This window comes from Oncorhynchus nerka, linkage group LG9a (genome assembly GCF_034236695.1).
Source record: "Oncorhynchus nerka isolate Pitt River linkage group LG9a, Oner_Uvic_2.0, whole genome shotgun sequence".
Taxonomy (NCBI): domain Eukaryota; kingdom Metazoa; phylum Chordata; class Actinopteri; order Salmoniformes; family Salmonidae; genus Oncorhynchus; species Oncorhynchus nerka.
Genome location: NC_088404.1, coordinates 51,810,038 through 51,831,119, shown reverse-complemented (window position 1 = coordinate 51,831,119; position 21,082 = coordinate 51,810,038). Strand labels below are relative to the sequence as shown.

Below are 21,082 nucleotides of genomic sequence, written 5' to 3'. Positions count from 1 at the left end.
TCACCTCTGTGTCCCCGGATTGGTGATTTGTGATCAGCTAACCTCCATGTGTGAAGGAACAGTGTGTCACGGCAGCCCTCTTCAAAGCGCTTTAACTTTGGTCACTGTTTACTTGTCATGGGTCGAGGGTAATGAAACACTGTGCGACAGCAGAGCCACTGTGGTCACAGCGCAAAGTTGACAGCGCTGGGAATGTAAAGGAAATTAACACATTAAAGCACTACAATTGTTTCGCTTGTATATAGGTCATGCAGTGTGGCCGCAATTACAGATAAGCAATCTGCATTTACTAGGCATTAACGTCCCTGGAAAACAGAAGGTGCCTTTAGCACTAAAATGAACTAAGGATGAGGTCATGGTTCAGAAGGGAGAGAGAAAAAAAATCAGGTTGACGTCATTTTCAGCCAATCGGAGTCCGCGGTTTAGGGGTTAGTTGACGTCAGCCTTCTGAGCCGTGGATTAAAGGGACACTGGTTTTAAAGGAGACGTGCACGATTATTCCTTGATCTCGCGTGCGGCGCAACATGCTGTCAAGAGCTCACACGCTTCAGGGAACGTAGGGGTCATGCACTGTCGCTTAGAGAGGAAAAGGCTCTTTTGTGCAACCGCGATTCAAAGGTTGCTGGATGGGTGTGCAGAATCCTGGGCCCAGGAGGCTGCTGAGGGGAGGACGGCTCGTAATAATGGCTGGAATGGAGTGAATGGAATGGAGCCGTCCTAATTAAGGTGCCACCAGCTGGCCGGCTGTCTGTGATCCCAGGACATGTCTAGGTTTGGTCTGTGTGATATCCCTCTTCATCTCCCCCTTGTCTGAAAGACCACGGAATGAATGAAAAAAATCAACTCTCTAACCGCCATTTTGAATTGTAAAAAGAATTTAGGATTTTTTTCGGGTTACTTTGACATTAGTGAAATAAAGATGCATCTCATGAGAATGTCAAGAACCACAAAATTGGATCCATTTTTTAAAATTGTATATAGAGCCAAGACAAATACTAACTCTAATAGGGCTCAATACAGGGTGAATGAAAATAAAGAATAGCCAGTTAACCAAAAAAGGAACAAAAAGGAAAAAAATTGCATATATCCGAGAGAACCAAAACATACAATACAGTCTAATAAAAGGCCTACCCAAGAAATACAGTGACAACATCAACACTAGATCCATATGAATATTTATAAATCCTACAATTGTATTCGTGGTCATTGCTCATTGTGAGTTATTTTGCTCTCATAATAAAATGGGATGGTCTTTATGTGTCATAGCACAGATGATATATTAACAAGTGACTGCTCTAACAATGGAAATTCATGTCCTCAACGATGGAAGGCAGGCAGGGGGAGGTGAGATCCTTCCAGCCAATGAAAGGGCAGATACAGTCACAACTCTGATATGAAGTTTTATTTTTTTTAAGTTGCCGAAATGCCAGGTGTCCACTTATATCAGTGCATTCGTAACAACATAACCATTACGAAACTTCTATTCAATCAAATAAGCCGGGCGTAGCAAATGAGGAATGACATTTTAAGTTGACTAAATTCGACTCTCTCTCATTGACCTCCATACAAAAAATTCCGTGGACAGATTTTGGGTCGAGTAAACACTCTCGCTTCGCCTCTTTCTCTGGTTGTAGTCGTTGTATGGCGCTGTATTACATTGCATAGTCTGGCATCTAGTGGTTATAGTTGTGTACTGACAACTGCTACAGCAGGCATTCTAAAGAGAAATGACAACACAGATTCATGAAAATCTACTTTTATTTGGATGCAAAAACTCACAATTTAAAAGCAATACTGTAGTAGCGTAGGCTGTTTGCTGGTTGGTTGGAGTATGTCTGATAGTTTCCCCAGTGTGAAAAACTGTTTGAGAAGACATTTCAACCAAAAAGACACATTCAAAGTATTTTCAACCAATTTTGTTCACTGGGTTGGCTATTTCAATGATCTTCTCCCTCACTATGATCACCAGAATAAGACCTGGCAGCACAGACAACAAGCACTCAAAATAAAGCGGTTGGATCAAATTGCAACGAGCGTTATCAGGAAAGGATTTCATAGTTGAATTCCAACTTCTCCAAGTTCCTAGCGGTTCCACTTCAGCTTTTTTTCCCCATCTGCAAAACTCAACATGTCACGGCCGTTTCAATCAGAGGATGAAATGCGCATTTTTACTTTGTGAGATGCCCATTTAAAACAAACCAGTGACATTGTCTCCTGCTGGGTGTTCGCTGTAATGGACCAGTTGCATTCAATCAAGATGAGAGTCGTTAGAGGTTTCTTCCATACAACTCTTAATCCCATTGTTTTAGCTGTCCTACGCGTAGTTGATATTTCTCATGTCGATGTGAGGTCAGTCTGGCCTGGAGTTCACAGGCAACAATGCAATCAATTACGCGCCAAGGGGAAACCATGCAGTCGGTCAATGTTAAGTATCGGAGGTGTCAACCACATTCAAATCCTGGCCCGGAAGCTGTTCGTCATTGGCATAAACATTTAGAGTGAACCCATAGTGTGGTTTTCCTTGATATGCGATTGAATTCAATTGAAACCACAGATGGGGAATGTGTGAGGACTGTGTAAAAACTGGGTCTGGGGTAAAACTCGAAAAGAAAACGAGATAAAAAAAACCTCAAGGACACACAAAGCAAAGCATATTGAAGCAAAGCCTAGAGGCATCAAAGTCATACTGAAGACAAAACAATCAATGGTTTTTTGTTGTAAGGTAACTTGGGTAGTTGTCACATTTGTTTCTGTCAAATCTTGCGATATAAACCAATGGTTTGACCACAGTATGAGCTACATTCCATTGTGGTGTAAATGGAAAATATACACAAGGCATCTACTCGAAAGGATTGTATAAAAAACGGTTCTAAAAATATCTCTGGTTGGTTTCACAAAAGCAAACTGTATCAAAAGCATTGGCAGAGAGCAAGCAAGATAATCGGAGAACCCTTATTACAACAGAAAGCTGGACAACCAATCACTTTCGCTTTGATTACGGACATATGAGAGTCCCATACAGCACATGCAATCCATTTAAGTCAACACAGTCAAAACACGACACAGAGAAATGAACATTTTACAGCTGAACATCAGAGAGACAACCATAGTTGGTCTATTGTGCTTTATACGGAGTAGGCTTGGCCTGTCTATACAACAATCATGGGCTGCTAACGTCACGCACGTGTTCAGGGTACTGTTGTCAGCAGAGGTTATCATCATTCCAACCCCACAGAGAGGGCGCTGATGGTCAGGGTCAGGAGGGTCAGGTTTACCCATCATCATTAACACCTGGATCCTTTGTTAGAGGGGAATAATAACGTTTAAAGGAAAGCTAAACCATTAAAGTCCAGTTTAGAGGTTTTGTTTCTTCTTGCAACCTTTTTACATTTGTACCCTTTTGCACTTTCATGTTGATCTTCTAGCCTGGTCCCAGATCTGTTTTGTTGTTGTTGCTTTTGCAGACTATATTTGAATTGACAAAACATGACAATACCATAAGGAGTTTGGCAAGCGAGCCGAAACAGACTGGCACCCAGGCTATTTGACTCCCGCGAGGGGGAGAAAAAAAAGTAACAGGTGCACGTTTCACTAGTAGATCTGCACCTCAGTCTCTGGATTCCTATGCTACTGTATGTGCCAGTCATTACTTCTCGTGTGTGAACTCAGAAGTTGAGACACGCCCCCCCCCCCCCTCAAGTCTCAGTGGTCACCTGACAACGCTGGTGAAAGTCTAGGAGGCTATGATGTCTGATGAATTACCATGGAGATCATGATGACCGACTGACTGACTGCACATACGCACGGTACTGTAATACTGAAGAGACTGCACACAATGCCTAGTTACTCAACGGTTACATTCCTCAGTGTTTCCGTAGAGATCTATGGTACATGCCTCATTCAGTGGTAATGAACACGGAGCACCATGAAAACTGAAGATGAGGTGGCTCCTGAGAAGCACCAGGAGTTTTGAAAGGCCTGCTGTAGTGTGTTTATTTGAAGAGGCCAAGTGAGCACAAGACTTTGAACATTGACATTTTCTACGTCTTTTGCTCGTATGGAGATGGTTTTGTTGTAACAGGAGAGAAAAGCTAGTTGGCGGTTTACGTTTCAGACGAACTGGTGGTCCCTCACTGTGAGATTGTAGGCTTCACACCGTGAATATAGGCTGGACCTTTTCTTATCTGGAGAAGTCTGAATAATCTAACATGGCACTTGACGGGACATATCTTATCAAATATCCTACTGGACAGTCCTCTGCCAAGTGTGACAACAAATGTCTGCGTTAGAAGTGGGGCCAGACAGACATGTAGTCATTGCTACTCTTAGAGCATGGTCTGCAAATCAAATCGGTCAAATTCTTGCCGAATTAAGGAATTTACGTCAGGATTGGGCTTCTCGTACGTGGGCCTCTGAAATGGAAGGGGGCTGGATGAGGCTGACATAGTCTGTTATTGTTTTTGTGGTTGTGTGTGCTAAAGGGTGACATTGAGATGGGTGTACAGTACAGTAGGTACAGTACAGTAGGTGCCGTGTACAGTACAGTAGGTAGTGTACAATACAGTAGGTACAGTACAGTAGCTATCAGTGTACAGTAGGTACCGTGTACAGTAGGTAGTGTACAATACAGTAGGTACAGTACAGTAGGTACAGTGTACAGTAGGTACCGTGTACAGTACAGTAGGTACAGTGTACAGTACAGTAGGCACAGTGTACAGTACAGTAGGTACAGTGTACAGTACGTACAGTGTACAATACAGTAGGTACAGTGTACAGTACAGTAGGTACAGTGTACAATACAGTAGGTACAGTGTACAGTAGGTACATTGTACAATACAGTAGGTACAGTGTACAGTAGGTACAGTGTACAATACAGTAGGTACAGTGTACAGTACGTACAGTGTACAATACAGTAGGTACAGTGTACAGTACAGTAGGTACAGTGTACAGTAGGTACAGTGTACAATACAGTAGGTACAGTGTACAGTAGGTACAGTGTACAATACAGTAGGTACAGTGTACAATACAGTAGGTACAGTAGGTACAGTGTACAATACAGTAGGTACAGTGTACAATACAGTAGGTACAGTGTACAATACAGTAGGTACAGTGTACAGTACAGTGGTGTGTCTCTACTCCTCTACAATGTGGGACAGCTGCTTCTCGTAGAGGCTGAGGACGTGGTGAACAAACTGGTACTGCTCACCCGTCTGGATCATCCCGCCTCTGCAACACACACACGAACCACACACACACACACACACACACACACACACACACACACACACACACACACACACACACACACACACAGGGGTCAGACGGGAGAGAAAGAACAGACCGGTGTCAGGAAAAAGACGAAGACAGACAGGTGTGAAGCAAGATAGCCCAAGACAGACTGGAGACTCACCTGTCGAGGCGGAGCTGGCAGGTTGTCCTCAGGATGTCGACCACGCCCTCACTCCTCAGCTGTTTACACAGGATGGAGGTGGCGATGAAACAGCCTGTCCGACCTATCCCAGCACTGCAGGAAGGAAGAGGAACCATGAATGTAGTACACCTGTATTTCTGACCTGACTAACTACTAATGCACCGAAAAGCCATGAGAGCTGCATTGCTGCTAAGTCGTCCGTCTTTAGGGGCATAGACCTTCCAAAGATTCCACTGAGACACCCGCCCCATTGATGGTACCGACCAGAGATCGAAAGAGGACTCATCTCTGTATCTGTGCCATTATGGCGTCTGTGACAGCACGGACAGAGCCATTGTGGCTATCTCCATTTCAAAACAGTCCATTTTCTTCTTCTCGTGTTTATTAAAAGCGTAAAGCTTATATTGGTGATTTACAGCCACCTGCAGTACTGAAGTCCTGAACCAAATCTTGTGTGTCATTCATTTATTGTGGCCACTAGATGGCGGATATGGCATTAAATCATTTACAAACCATAGGCAACCCTATTTGAAGAAGAAGGCAATGCTCTGAACATTGGCTGTTCGCTCCCAACCCATAGGAATCCCCACCCAGTTGACTACTTTGAAATGGTGGAATCCCTCAATGGCAATGTCCATGCTAGAATGGGTTATATCCATCTAGAGCCCTAATTCTACCTCTATGGTACAGACTAACCCTTCTGGACTATCAGGTGTGTATCATATCTGTGTTTCCAACTCTACCTGCAGTGGACGATGACAGGGCCGCTGGTGGGCGGAGCTTCCGCTCTGGCCTGCTCCACTTCCTCTACCAGTTCCAGGAGGGGCGGGGCTTTGTCTGGGGTCTTCTGGTCAGGCCAGGAGGTGTACCAGTACTGCCGGAGGCTGCGCTCTTCTCCATCAAACTGACACACACGCGCACACATTAACACATACATGCACATGCATAGGCACACACATGCATGGGCACACGCAGAGACAAACAGAGACACAGAGACATTTTTTCAGCCTCATCCTCTGCATGTACATACAAACTGTTACCTAGGTGTTAGTTGCTACGACAACAACGATTGCAGAGCCAGACTGTGACAGGAACGCAGAGTGACTTTTTAAAATATATATATATATATTTTTTTACAAATGGTGTTGTTTTTCATTGTGTGATTTCATAAGCATATTATTAGCCAACAGCTGTACTTGTGGCAGCTTATCTATCTCTCTTGATTCAGAGGCCAGTGCTTAGTGGATGAGAAGTGAGTCCATAATCCAAAAGGGTCAATGTAATAACTCAAACTGCTTTTTCTCATTGTCATTTTATATAATCATTTATACATGTCCTTGGCAGTGGTGTACAGATGTATACTGTACGTGTCTGTCTGCTATCAGTCTCACCTTCAGAGTGAAGACCCTCAGGCTGTAGTCGTCCTCCTGGGTTACCGTGACAACCTTGATCTCGATGCCCTCGTGGGTCACAGAGTCCTCAGGCCAGTACTCTGCACATTTCTGGTAAGGCGGCAACACACAGCCAGGGTTTCACATTGGACATTTACTGGGAAGAGTGGGCTCCTACCACACCATCCTCCCCTATCCATCCCTCTTCTCCCTCCTCACCTCATTCTTCTCCTCTAGGTTCGTGATCATGACGATGATGGGACAGCGCTCCTGCCACACCATCCTCCAGAAGTCTCCCACTGTGTTCACTGTAGGACCCTGGGTAGCGATGTACGCCCGCTCCTCACCCCCGTAACCCTGAGGAAGGCAACACAGTAGTTCAAGTGAGAGCACGTAGAAGGTCTCACAGGACCCTTGATGGGAACAACTTGTACACAGGGCCGACCCAAGCCTCTTGCCCCCAAAAACAAACACGTTAGGGTTTTACCCATGCCAGTGTTTTTGCCCTAGCGGCCGCTGGGCCCGAAGCGGCCACTTGCCGTATGTTTCTTATTGGCTGGGCTGGCACTGCTTGTACAGGAAGTAGCTGAGAGGGAGCAGTAGGCAGACAAAGACGTACCTGTAGGTAGTTAGCGTTGATGTAGGTACTGAGGAACTCCTCTTCATCTGCTGTCCGGAGTATCACTCGGCTGTGTGCGTCTGGAAAACAACGGATCCCGTTACAAGGTGTGTGTCCAGCGTTGTCGCTCACCTCTACTCTACAGGTTCAGAGATGGATTCAAAATGGCTGCCGTTTTGTAGTGTCTCTACTCACTGGGGAGGATGGTCTTGTAGCGGTTCTTCCTCACCAGGCCCGGGTAGTTATACTCCTTTGGGTCCACAAAGTTCATGGGAGTTTCCTGTCAATGGCAACAGAACAATGGATGTGGCTTAGCGATGTATGGCTGTGTAGAGGAAGTGAGGACCCTACTGAATTGTGTGTGCAATGGGCATGATTGTGTGAGTGTCACTGTTTGCGTGTGTTGTAAACGAATAACCTCAGCAACAACAAAAAAAGAAACAGCCCTTTTTCAGGACCCCGTCTTTCAAAGATAATTCCTAAAAATCCTAAATAACTTCACAGATCTTCATTGTAAAGGGTTTAAACACTGTTTCCCATGCTTGTTCAATGAACCATACATAATTAATGAACATGCACCTGTGGAACGGTCGTTAAGACACTAACAGCTTACAGAGACTGTAGACGATTAAGGTCACAGTTATGAAAACTTAGGACACTAAAAGAGGCCTTTCTACTGACTCTGAAAAACCCAAAAGAAAGATGCCCAGGGTCCCTGCTCATCTGCGTGAACGTGCCTTAGGCATGCTGCAAGTAGGCATGAGGACTACAGATGTGGCCAGGGCAATAAATGGCAAAGTCCGTACTGTGAGACGCCTAAGACAGCGCTACAGGGAGACAGGACGGACAGCTGATCGTCCTCGCAGTGGCAGACCATGTTGTAATAACACCTGCACAGGATCGGTACGTCCGAACATCACACCTGCGGGACAGGTACAGGATGGCAACAACAACTGCCCGAGTTACACCAGGAACGCACAATCTCTCCATCAGTGCTCAGACTGTCCGCAATCGGCTGAGAGAGGCTGGACTGAGGGCTTGTAGGCCTGTTGTAAGGCAGGTCCTCACCAGACATCACTGGCAACAGCGTCACCTATGGGCACAAACCCACCATCGCTGGACCAGACAGGACTGGCAAAAAGTGCTCTTCACTGACGAGTCGCGGTTTTGTCTCACCAGGGGTGATGGTCGGATTCTCGTTTATTGTCGAAGGAATGAGTGTTACACCGAGGCCTGTACTCTGGAGTGGGATCGATTTGGAGGTGGAGTGTCCGTCATGGTCTGGGGCGGTGTGTCACAGCATCATCAGACTGAGCTTGTTGTCATTGCAGGCAATCTCAATGCTGTGCGTTACAGGGAAGACATCCTCCTCCCTCATGTGGTACCCTTCCTGCAGCCTCATCCTGACATGACCCTCCAGCATGACAATGCCACCTGCCAAACTGCTCGTTCTGTGCGTGATTTCCTACAAGACAGGAATGTCAGTGTTCTGCCATGGCCAGCGAAGAGCCAGGATCTCAATCTCATTGCGCACATCTGGGACCTGTTGGATCGGAGGGTGACGGCTAGGGCCATTCCCCCCAGAAATGTCCGGGAATTTGCAAGTGCTTTGGTGGAAAAGTGGGGGTAACATCTCACAGCAAGAACTGGCAAATCTGGTGCAGTCCATGAGGAGGAGATGCACTGCAGTACTTAATGCAGCTGGTGGCCACACCAGATATAGATACTGTTATTTTCGATTTTGACCCCCCCCCTTTGTTCAGGGACACATCATTCAATTTCTGTAAGTCACATGTCTGTGGAACTTGTTCAGTTTATGTCTCAGTTACTGAATCTTGTTATGTTCATACAAAAATTAAGTTTACTGAAAATAAACGCAGTTGACAGTGAGAGGACATTTATTTTTTGGATGAGTTTAGATTATACACAAATAGTGTATACACAAATGACAATTCACTCTAATTGAAGAAAATGTGACTCTGCCACAGATAACATTTGGTCCCGCTCTAAAAAGAGTAAAACATACTCTGGCTAGAAGCTTGTTTTTTCAGAGTTGTGTATGATCAATTTAGTGTTGATATTTAACTCTGCATTTCACTCAGGACAGGATTAACGGAAAATAACTTTCTGCAGTGTTGTTCAGTATTCTAAAGTAAATTATTTAGAGTAATGTTCACTCACAACATAATCGCAAGAGTTCATTCAACTCCTACAGACTCAAACTCAGCAATATTTTGGTGTTTAAACGGTGCAATTTGAGGTGGAGGGTGTAAAGTCTCATTCACATATTTCTTAATGTGCCATATTATGGAGGCTTAGAATGTGACATCCAATCTCGATTGGTATCCATTTAAGAGGAAGGATGTCCTGCAATTTTGCATCAGCCATGACTCTGCATGTCAGGGAAGACAGAACTTTTGTTAGAGACTACCTAGATCATCTAAACTCCAACTGCCTTCTCAGTAAATTGCAATAAATCCAACCAATTTACAGATTAGATTTGTTTAGGAAAATGTATGTTACATATTGTGCAGCATAAAATCAAACATGCAAAAACAGAGATATTGAAACAAACAATTCTAATAATCTACCTGCAACAGAGCATGCTGGGAACTATGACAATGACGCTCCCTCCCACATCTGTGGCTACTCCATAGTTCTAACTCCCAATCAACTCCAGTTATCATTACTAACTCCAGGGAGCGTATCACTCGGTTGAGGGTTATGATAACTCCAGGAGAGTCAATTCAACAACAACAAAATTACTCTGCCATTTCAACTGTCCTTGATTTACCGTGTACTAATTGGGAGTGTGCACCTCTACTTTACAGACTTTATTGTCCCCTCTACCTTGAGTGGGATTGTGTACAACAGTCCTGCTTCGTGCAATTGTGTGTGTAGATCCACAGTATCTTGGTCTGAGAGAGAGACCGAGAGCGAGAGAGACAGAGAGACAGAAACAGAGAGAGAATCTCAGCCTAAACATGTAACGTATCCTCTATGGAGCTGGGTATGCTAATGCGTTTCACTGTGTCCACATCTCACCCACCAACTGTTTCGAGTAGCCTCTGGATGTACAGCGCTCCTTGGCGTGTGTGTTTTACTCACATAGAACTCAGCCTGTAGGGCCTGGTCGTCTATAGCGCGTGTGTGGAGCTGGCTAGGGGTGAGAGTGTTTGTTCCCTCCCTCAGGTACTCCTTGGCAGTCTGGTCTCTGGGGGAGAGCTGGGCTCCGTAGCCATAGGGCTCCGTACAGCCAGGAGAACACATGTCCAGGGTCAGAGACACGTTGGAGCCTCTCCTAACACACACACACACACACACACACACAGGACGGCACCGACACATACAAGAAGAACAAACGTACAGACAAGAAGAACGTTGTGCCGTAATTGTGCGCACGCACACACACACAACCCCCACACGCGAGAAAAAGGCATGAACGCATACACACACACACAGACATTCTCCCTAGAACACCTCTCCACCACACTTCCACCCCCCCCACTGACCTCTCCTGCAGGCCCACAGGTGTAACAGAGAGGGTGGTGATGTCCCCCTCTGTCCTGGTGTCCAGGCCCAGGTCAAAGATGGGGGTCTGGGGTTCAGCTTCCAGGTCCATCAGGTCCTCCTGGGCGTCTGTCCACTCCGACAGAGTGAAGGAAGGCTGGCGACTCACCGACTGACGTCTGTCCCCATGGTCAGCCACCGTCGCCGCTGACCACCACGCATCACCGTACTCCAACTTACACACAGTGCGGATGATCTGGAGACGCAGCATCAAAACGCACATTTCAGAACTGTGTCCAATGCCACCGTTTGTCTCAATGTCAAATCATTTCTGGGGAACAATTAAGTACCTTACTGTGAGTGTTTTCAATTAAAATGGTCGTAAAAAACAAAAAAATATAGCTGTTAAGCAAAGAGCAATTTCTCAAGCAAGAATTTTCCTAGACTGTCGAGGAGTCATCTGACTGGGGAGGGGACCAGTGAAAACTATCTGTTACTAGCAGAAAGGTTTAGAATCTATTGGTCTATTAACTAATTGACATAGGGGGGACATGGGAGAGCCACCCTTTATTAAGTAAACTGGAACTGTGATCATTTTTTTCAAGAGTAAACGGCCTGAGTAAGACATCTTCATTTATCCACCATCTTTGACTTTGGCACGGATCCACAAGCCTTTATATCGGTAATTCTACATCCCGTCTTATTTATTGACGATTGGCTGTAAGAACAGATTTAGTGTCGCTATCATGTCAAAGCGCAAGGCAGATGATCTCAAACCCAGGACTTGGCCCACAAGTATGGCCACTGCCATAGACGTTTGGGAAAGACAGCATACTATGAACACAAAGCTGAGTTCTATGATAAATGAGCTCATCAATGGAAAGTCGATCGACAAGACACAGCCACCTTTCCCAGAGGAATTGCCATTGCAGCAAGAACAGACCAAGAAGTTACTTTGTCAGGATGAACATGGTACGTGCGTGTTCATGATTACAGAGCTGCTTGTGTCTCCTCTGCAAAAGCATTCATCATCTTGTCTAGCATTTTCTCCAACTAACAACTAAGTGCACATCGATAATATATCATAGCTAGAAGTTGGCTACTTTATTGCCAGGGTTTTCAGGCCCCGTGTTGATTTTCAATGTCATTCTACCAGAAACGTTTATTAGAGAAGTTTTTTTGTTCGTGTCATGTCTAACTCATGTGGCCTACTTGGAATTTCACCACCCTCTTATTATCTGTTCAACAACACAGATCCAGGTCAAGCACCCACAGGTTGCAACAAATGGGGGGTGAAAAGAGCCATTTACGCCGCAGTGCACTGGACGGACAACCATGTACTGCAACGTCAGAATGTAGTTCACAAAATGTCAAAGACCAAGGCAGAGAGGAAAACAATAGAGATTGAAACTGGGGCCAGATTCTCTGAGCTATGTAACAGTGCATTCGGAAAGTAGAGAGACCCTTTGACTTTTTCCTTCTCCCCCCTCCATCAATTTACATACAATATCTCATAATGACAAAGCAAAAATGATTTTTTTTTTTTTTATATTTGCAAATGTATTAAAAATAAAAACTGAAATCACACATTTACATAAGTATTCAGACCCTTTACTCAGTCCTTTGTTGAAGCACATTTGGCAGCAATAACCGCCTTGAGTCCTCTTGGGTAAGCTGGGCACACCTGTGTTTGGAGAGTTTCTCCCATTCTTCTCTGCAAATCCTCCCAAGCTCTGTAAGGGTTGGATGGGTGTGTCGCTGCATAGCTATTTTCAGGTCTCTCCAGAGATTTTAGATCTGATTCAAGTCCGGGCTCTGGCTGGGCCACTCAAGGACATTGAGACTTGTCCATAAAGCCACTCCTGTGTTGTCTTGGCCGTGTGCTTAGTGTTGTTTTCCTGTTGGAAGGTGGACCTTTGCCCCAGTCTGAGGGCCTGAGTGCTCTGGAGCATGTTTCCATCAATGATCTCTCTGAACTTTACATCTTTTCCTCGATCCTGACTACTCTCCCAGTCCCTGCCACTGAAAAACATCTCCACAGCATGATGTTGCCACCACCATGCTTCAACGTAGGGATGGTGCCAGTTTTCCTCCAGAAGTGACACTTGGCATTCAGGCCAAAGAGTTCAATCTTGGGTTTCATTAGACCAGAGAATCTTGTTACTCGTGGTCTGAGATTCCTTTAGGTGCCTTTTGGCAAACTCCATGCGGGCTGTCATGTGACTTTTACTGATGAGTGGCTACAGTCTGACCACTCTACCATAAAGGCCTGATTGGTGGAGTGTTGCAGAGATGGTTGTCCTTCTGGATGGTTCTCCCATCTCCGCAGAGGAACTCTAGAGCTCCGAGTGACCATCGGGTTCTTGGTCACCTCCCTGATCAAGGCCCATCTCCCCCGATTGCTCAGTTTGGCTGGGCGGCCAGCTCTAGGAAGAGTCTTGGGTTGTTCCAAATTTCTTACATTTAAGAATGATGGAGGCCACTGTGTTCTTGGGGACCTTCAATACTGCAGACATTTGTTGGTACTCTTCCCCAGATCTGTGCCTCGACACAATTCTGTCTCGGGGCTCTACGGACAATTCCTTCGACCTCATAGCTTGGTTTTTGCTCTGACATGCACTGTCAACTGTGGGACATTATAGAGACAGATATGTGCCTTTCCAAAATTGAATTTACCACAGGTGGACTCCAATAAAGTTGTAGAAACATCTCAAGGAAGTTCAATGCAAACAGGATGCACCTGAGCTCAATTGAGTCCCATAGCAAAGGGTCTGAAACCTTATTTACATAAGTTATCTGTTTTTTATGGTTTCCGTAAACAGATAAACAAATAAACAACATACCCTTGTTGGTTATGATGTTTTAGTCATTTGTAGAGCAACACAAAAACATATTTACAGTTGAAGTCGGAAGTTTACATACACTTAGGTTGGAGTCATTAAAACTCGTTTCTCAACCACTCCACAAATTTCTTGTTAACAAACTGTAGTTTTGGCAAGTCGGTTAGGACTTCTACTTTGTGCATGACACAAGTCATTTTTCCAACAATTGTTAATTAACAGACAAGATTATTTCACTTATAATTCATTGTCTCACAATTCCAGTGGGTCAGAAGTTTACATACACTAAGTTGACTGTGCCTTTAAGCAGCTTGGAACATTCCAGAAAGTTATGTCATGTATTATTTAAGCTGGAAAATTGAAGGCTTTCACATTTTTTTTTCTTAGAAAAGGCCATTCAAGACGGTCTAAAGCCTTTTCGGCATCAACAGCCATTATTGATAAATCTACATCTTGTTTTTTTAGCGTATTGCATTATACTGAAACATGTTCTTGTGTTGGTTTGTCTCTATTTTTAATCAACCCTGTTTGATTCATGTGTATCAAGTCTGGTAAGACTTTTGCCATTCGGTTGTGTATGAGTTTTGTTGTTATTGTCGTAATTTTATTAAACTTATGGGTCTGTAATATGCGGGGTATTCTCTCTAGTTTCCCTAGTTTTAATATAACTTTAATAACTGTTGGACACATGGAATTCAGAAGCACTGAATTGAGTGACGTGTATGTAGTCATTTGAGTAAATGGGGCACTACTTTGTCCCTGAATGTCAAATAAAAATCTATGGGACAGCTGTCCATACCTGGTGCTTTTCTCTGCGCTAACGTTTTAACAATGTCTAATGTTTCTTTTTGAGGTGATTTCTATTATTAGTGGTTCTTTTTTTGTCTGCTGATAGTTGCTTCAGGGTTACTGAGTCTAAGAAGGCTGTAGTATCAGTCCAACTGTTGTTGAATTCAGATTTATATAGATTTTCAAAAGAAGCTTTTTATTTTTAATTTTTAAATGTGTTTCGAATTAAACCATTTGTATCCTTATCTTTGAAAATGATAAATGCAAAAGGTTTAAAATGCCCAAGCGGTCAAGAGCATGACCTGGCCAACTGACTTTGATATGAGAAACGTATTAGCAGGCGGTTAGGGGAAAGATGATATACATGTAGGTCCTGATGGTACCAAGTACTTACATGCCATTGATCCGAGTGAGGATAAGGATCTGACCAGTATTGAATTTGCAGTGAGCTCAGCCACAACAACCCTGCCCCCTAAACAGCTGTTTGTTATAGCAAGTGAAGATAGGAACGATCTGTATAGCAGTGGAGGTTCCTCAGAGGAGGATCATTCAACTCAGTGAATTTCAGCAAAATGTAAATTGTATAACATTAATTTTTAAAATCATTTTTAGATAAAAACTATACTAAATAAATTGAGTGTACAAAACATTAGGAACACCTTCCTAATATTGAGTTGCACCCCCTTTTTCCCTCAGAATAGCCTTAATTCTGGTGCGCCTGGCACCTACTACCATACCCTGTTCAAAGGCACTTCAATCTTTTTCTTGCCCATTCACCCTCTGAATGGCACACATACAACAATCCATGTCTCAATTGATATCAATAGGGGATCATAGCTTTCACCTGGTCAGTCTATGCCATAGAAAGAGCAGTCCTCCTCTGAGTACATTGACTTCAATACAAAACCTAGGGGGCTCGTGGTTCTCACCCTCTTCTATAGACTTACACAGTAATTATGACGACTTCCGGAGGACGTCTTCCAACCCTATCAGAGCCATTGCTGCATGACCTGACATGTAGTACTGAAAGGATAAGCTACAGCTAGCTAGCACTGCAGTGCATAAAATGAAGTGAGTAGTTGACTCAAAGAGAGAAAAAGAAAATAGTTGCGTTTTGAACAAATACATTTCTTAAAAAAGAGAGAGACATATTTAGTTGTATTTTTTCCCTTTCACTTTCATTTAGCTAATGCAGCTAATTTAGCCTAATCAACAACCTGACTCAGAGAGGAATGCCATTTATGTTAGCTAGCTGGCTAACACTCCAATTCTTCCAAGTAGATGTAAGCTTTCAGTTATAGTCATTTATTGCCAGTGTAACTGCTAACCTGCTTGCTGTACACATGGATTGGAGTTGTGGGTTTACTAACCCATTAGTTATAGTTGCTATGTTGACTATGATGTTAGCTAATACGGTGACAACGATTAAGGGCTGTGTGTAGCGGTTAGCGGTTATGGTATGAAGGTTTGGCTTGGAGAGATTATTTTAGTCTGGTCACAAACAGCTGTTAAAATGTGAGAGGAGGAGAGCGTGTAGATATGATGATAAGTGATGTTTAGTTAGTGAACGATTCCTTATTTTTTAACTACTCTTTCTACTGACTCGAGAATCATGATTCGGGACAGATCAGTGGCAGCAAGTCTTAAAGATCACGAACAGTCAAAATCATGTTGTCATGAAATACGATGATATTTGAAGGAAACCAGATCAAAGTAGGATGACCAAAGTTTGAAAAATGACTGTTGCTTCTACATTGATCAAGTTTGATTTGAAAGTTACTGGTCCCCCCCCCATGTCAAACACTTTGATTCATTATTAAGGGACAAGGTGACATCACCTTAACTTTCATTTTCATACACCAATATTCTCTTACCTAATTTAAATAAGTAGCACCTTATAACCAACATCGGAGGTGTTTTTGCAGAGGACCGTGGTTTATATAGCTAGATAGCTACTCTACTAGTGCCAAAATGTGAGTGTAAGGTGTCAGCAAATATAATTAAAAGTTTACACTATTAATCTATAATCTAAGATACATATGTTACCCCTTTCATCCTCGTCTGGTGTTATCTAGCAGTCATGTACACAAACGCTAGTTACTGGCTAGCTAGGTCTTCAGCCAGCATGGAACCAAAGGAAGGGGGGGGTCGTTCAAAACTCTGACGCCGTTGGCAAGTCAACACATCCGTAAGTGCTGCTGTGAACCATATCACAAGAGACATGCCAAACAGGAGTTGTATAAAAACATTTTTTTGATATCATAGATGCAATTTCAACGTTGTTTGAGTTGCTTTGTGTATCACTCAACTAGCTTGAGATAATTTTACTGCAACACCCGCTCACTGAATCCAAGTTGCTTGGCGTTTCAAAGAGCTGTCAGTCAAGGCGAGCTCCTGAATATAAGCTCCCCGCCCACTCAGCCTGTCTTTTCAAACTTTCTGGTAGTTAGACATGAGAGAAAAAGTACTTTTCAGAATGACTGTTCAGGACCTTTAAACCTTTACTGGTTGAGTGCTTTGCCAAGTCCTTTTGGTTTGGAAGCCTTTGTTTAGGCCTCTAGAAGTGCAAGTGATATAAAACACCAAATATTCATAAACATTCTGTAATATAAAAATACCTAATAGCCAACCTGCTTGCACCAATCCCATGTAATTACAGTAAAATACCAATATTATGATTACAGTAGCATTTACTCTCTTACAGTATAGTAGGCACATTTTACAGTATTGTACTGTATCGTTGCTCTGATATGACAGTAATTTATAGGAAGCTGGTGGTAAGTTACCGTGAATATTACAGTAAAAGTACTTGGAATTTGCCAGAATTTGGCAAAGATACATCAAAAGGTATCTTGATACAAATACGAAATCCCTTGAAGACCAATGTATCCTTAACTACAACAACATTCTCAGTAACGGTTACAGAAATGTTTGACTGGGCTGTGACCTGGTTTTCTTTTAGAAACCAACCTTAGTTTAATGCAATGACTGTAGGTCGCTCTGGACAAGAGCATCTGCTAAATGACCGAACTGTAAATGTAAAAATGAACACTTGCAAAAGCAAGAGCCGGTCCTGACTTCCCTCGGGCCCTAAGCAAAAATTCTGCTAAGGGGCCCTCCTACTTGACCCCGTGAGCCATGTAAACCATTTGTCGTTGCCACACAGTCACAACAAGCACCCCAGTGCGCCCACTACAATCCTCCCTCCTTTAAAACAGTTTGCTCCATCTGTCGGTCTAAGAATAAGTGGACCTATACAGAACAGAACAGACAATATTTATTAAATAGAACCTTTTCTATAGAATCTTAAGATAAGTGAATATTAACATGAAATAAATGAGAAATTGTAGAAAATATAAAGTGTAGAAAATAATGAAATATAACACTGAGCTTTGGCTGTGCTGCCTGGTAATTAGTCCAGTCCTCACAATATTATACAATTAGCTTTAGCTATACAATGTAAAGACAAGCCTGTAAGCAATGGGTGCAGCTATTTATTTATTAACCTTTATTTAACTAGGCAAGTCAGTTAAGAACAAATTCTTATTTTCAAATATGGCCTATGAACAGTGGGTTAACTGCCTGTTCAGGGGCAGAACGACAGAATTGTACCTAGTCAGCTCGGGGGTTTGAACTTGCAACCTTCCTGTTACTAGTCCAACGCTCTAACCACTGGGCTACCCTGCCGTCTCAAAATAGTAAGTTAAAACCTATACAGCTGTGTGATTAATTTTGGTTCCCTCTACAGCCTTGGCATTTTCAGCATCAGCATGGGCACCAGTCTATCTGGACTGTCTGGAGGAAAATGAGAAAGTACGTCACATAGTTAGTCAAGCAGTCATGTACACAAACGCACTTCTTTGCCACACAATCTTAAGTGTTAACTAAGTGTGTAAACATTTGAATGTTTGACTTAAAATCTTACCATCTAAAAAAATTCCTCCCCTGCACATTCTTGAGGCAGAATCATCAATGATGTCATCACAGGACACATGTTTCCCCACGGCGTGATTTATGGTCATGATGGCCAGACCACTCAAACGTTCCTGTGACACGGAAGACCTCGGGTAGCTTTTGATGAGCTTTCATTTAGAGAAGCTCCTCTCTGCCGATGCTACTGTTACTGGTAGGGTGACTGCAGTTCTTTGGGCCGTCCAAAGGTTAGGAAGGAGTTCCTCCAGCTTTTTCCACACAGAGAGAAAGGAAAGCAGCTCAAAAGGCAGTCATCTTATCTGATGGCAGATCAGGTCAATCCTGAATCTCGTGTGCCGAATCCATTCCACCGATGTCACGGTCATCTCTGAAGGATAAAGTGTTTTCAACCTCCGTGCAGTGAGCCTTTAAAGATTCACTGGATATCTGAGAGGCAGTGCTGAAGTTCAGCAGCACTCCATATTCGGTTTTCACCTGGTTGAAAGAGTTGGCCACCATGTTGAAGTAGTTGACTTCAAGGTTTTTCAATGCATCAGTCACTGGTTCATCAGGAGCCTCATAGCTGAAATGCCTCTTGCTGTTTCTCAGTCTCTTCTTGTTCAGAACAGCCTCCACATCAATTTCTTCACAAATGCTTTTGGCTGTTGTCTGGGCCTCAGAGAATCCAGTTTCCCGGTATGTAGTGAGGGAGGCCATTGCATTTGAGATTAAATTCACTGCGAAATCCAACTGCATTGAGGCGGATTGGAGGAGTTGTTCACCTTGTCTTGTCATTGTATGCATCTCACGCCACACGACACAGCAAATCAAGAAGCGGTAGGACCCAACTTCCTCTGCAAGTGCTCGTGCCTCCACTTTGGCCACAGAATCATTGAAGCCTGATACCTGATCGCATGAACACTTTGGAGCCTACTCTCCCATCGTGTGTCCCACCTTGACTTCACAGTTATGTTCACGTGTTTCCTCAAAACACTCCCATCTTTGTGTGCCCCCAAAAAACCCAACTGCATCTTTTGAAGATTTGGCAGCATCTGCGATGACAAGGTTTAGAGTATGTGCTCCACATGAGACCAACACGGCTCTGGGATTTTTTTGGGAGCAGTCTGGCTTGTACTCTTTGGTGCTTGGCCTTCATGTTGGCCCCATTATCATAAGCTTGCCCTCTGCCATCTTCAAATGGAATCTTCCGCTCGTTCAGCTTATCTAGGATGACAGTATAACCTCAACGTTCACAAAGCAGAGGAAGTGCTCCTTGATCTCTGGCTTTCCCTTTAAAGCCACGCTTCTCAGAATAATGGACATTTGCTCCTGGCAACTAATGCCAGGTGTACAGTCCAAGATAATGGAGAAGTACTTGGAGTCTCTTACCTGATTGAGTCACTATTGCTTCCAGAATCTTGTCACTCACAATCTGTATCAGCTCATTCTGTGTGCGCTTCCCCGGGTATTGAGCATGCGTCTCGCCATCTTTCATTTTGCTGAGATGATTTTCCATAACGGGGTCAAATTTTGCCCAGTAATTCAACCTCTTTTTAGGAAGTTTCCATTACCTGGTTGGAAGAGTTTTGTCTGATGAACCCCTGAATGCTAGGCTTCTTTCAGCCAGAGACTGGGTGATACTTATTAAACGTGTAAGGACATCCCACCATCTCTTTCTTTTAGCCTCCAAAATTGTCATTTGTATCTGGTCGAGAGTCTGTCTCCGTCTTAGGCGCAGATCAAGTTCTCTCCACTTAATCATATTATCTGTGTGTTCAGGACTACCCTCATGGTGTTTCAGAATATTGATATTTTACCAGGTATTCACGCCTTCCTTTATTATGTTGTAGTCTTTGGTAGAAAACAGCTTACAGCAACAACAACAAAAAAGCCATCTCCTGGTAATCTTTTCCCCATTTCACAGCTGTCTCTGTAATAAGCCTTAATGGAAACCTCTTCTAGAATTGTGTTTAGGGTAAAAAAAAAAATCCAGTCCTGGTTTGAATGCGCACTGACTCAGTCATCATAAAGTCTGTTGAGACTGGGGGCCAATCTGCTGGGTTATTTGGTGGAGATGCAACTGTTCTATTCGGGTCTGAGCTGCTTGTATCTGATGCTGGCTGAACACCTCTGGTTGTGCTAGTACTGGCTGAGGCTGCCTGTACTTCACCTGGGTCTGTGTTAGTACTTGCTGAAGACGGCTGTATTGGGTCTGTGTTAGTATTTGCTGAAGCTGGCTGTATTGGGTCTGTGTTAGTACTTGCTGAAGATGGCCTTATTGGGTCTGTGTTAGTACTTGCTGAAGATGGCTGTATTGGGTCTGTGTTAGTAGTTGCTGAAGCTGCCAGTACTGGGTCTGTGTTAGTATTTGCTGAAGCTGGCTGTATTGGGTCTGTGTTAGTATTTGCTGAAGCTGCCAGTACTGGGTCTGTGTTAGTATTTGCTGAAGCTGGCTGTATTGGGTCTGTGTTAGTACTTGCTGAAGCTGCCAGTACTGGGTCTGTGTTAGTACTGGCTGAAGATGGCTGTATTGGGTCTGTGTTAGTACTTGCTGAAGATGGCTGTATTGGGTCTGTGTTAGTACTGGCTG

At 43.6% G+C, this 21,082-nt stretch overlaps 1 protein-coding gene across 1 annotated transcript in view; it reads right to left on the bottom strand.

Moving 5' to 3' along the window:
• Positions 1 to 1,740: 1,740 nt before the first annotated feature.
• The window catches only part of LOC115134483 (tyrosine-protein phosphatase non-receptor type 5-like), a 28,850-nt gene continuing 9,508 nt past the window's right edge, over positions 1,741 to 21,082 (bottom strand). The window contains exons 6-14 of the mRNA XM_029668500.2: positions 10,954 to 11,207; positions 10,550 to 10,742; positions 7,637 to 7,721; positions 7,442 to 7,521; positions 7,042 to 7,179; positions 6,823 to 6,933; positions 6,175 to 6,335; positions 5,411 to 5,524; positions 1,741 to 5,226 (exon numbers count right to left, since the gene is read on the bottom strand). Coding sequence (XP_029524360.1) covers positions 5,133 to 5,226; positions 5,411 to 5,524; positions 6,175 to 6,335; positions 6,823 to 6,933; positions 7,042 to 7,179; positions 7,442 to 7,521; positions 7,637 to 7,721; positions 10,550 to 10,742; positions 10,954 to 11,207 — 1,230 coding nt within the window. The 3' untranslated portion in view covers positions 1,741 to 5,132. The remainder of the gene's footprint in view (positions 5,227 to 5,410; positions 5,525 to 6,174; positions 6,336 to 6,822; positions 6,934 to 7,041; positions 7,180 to 7,441; positions 7,522 to 7,636; positions 7,722 to 10,549; positions 10,743 to 10,953; positions 11,208 to 21,082) is intronic.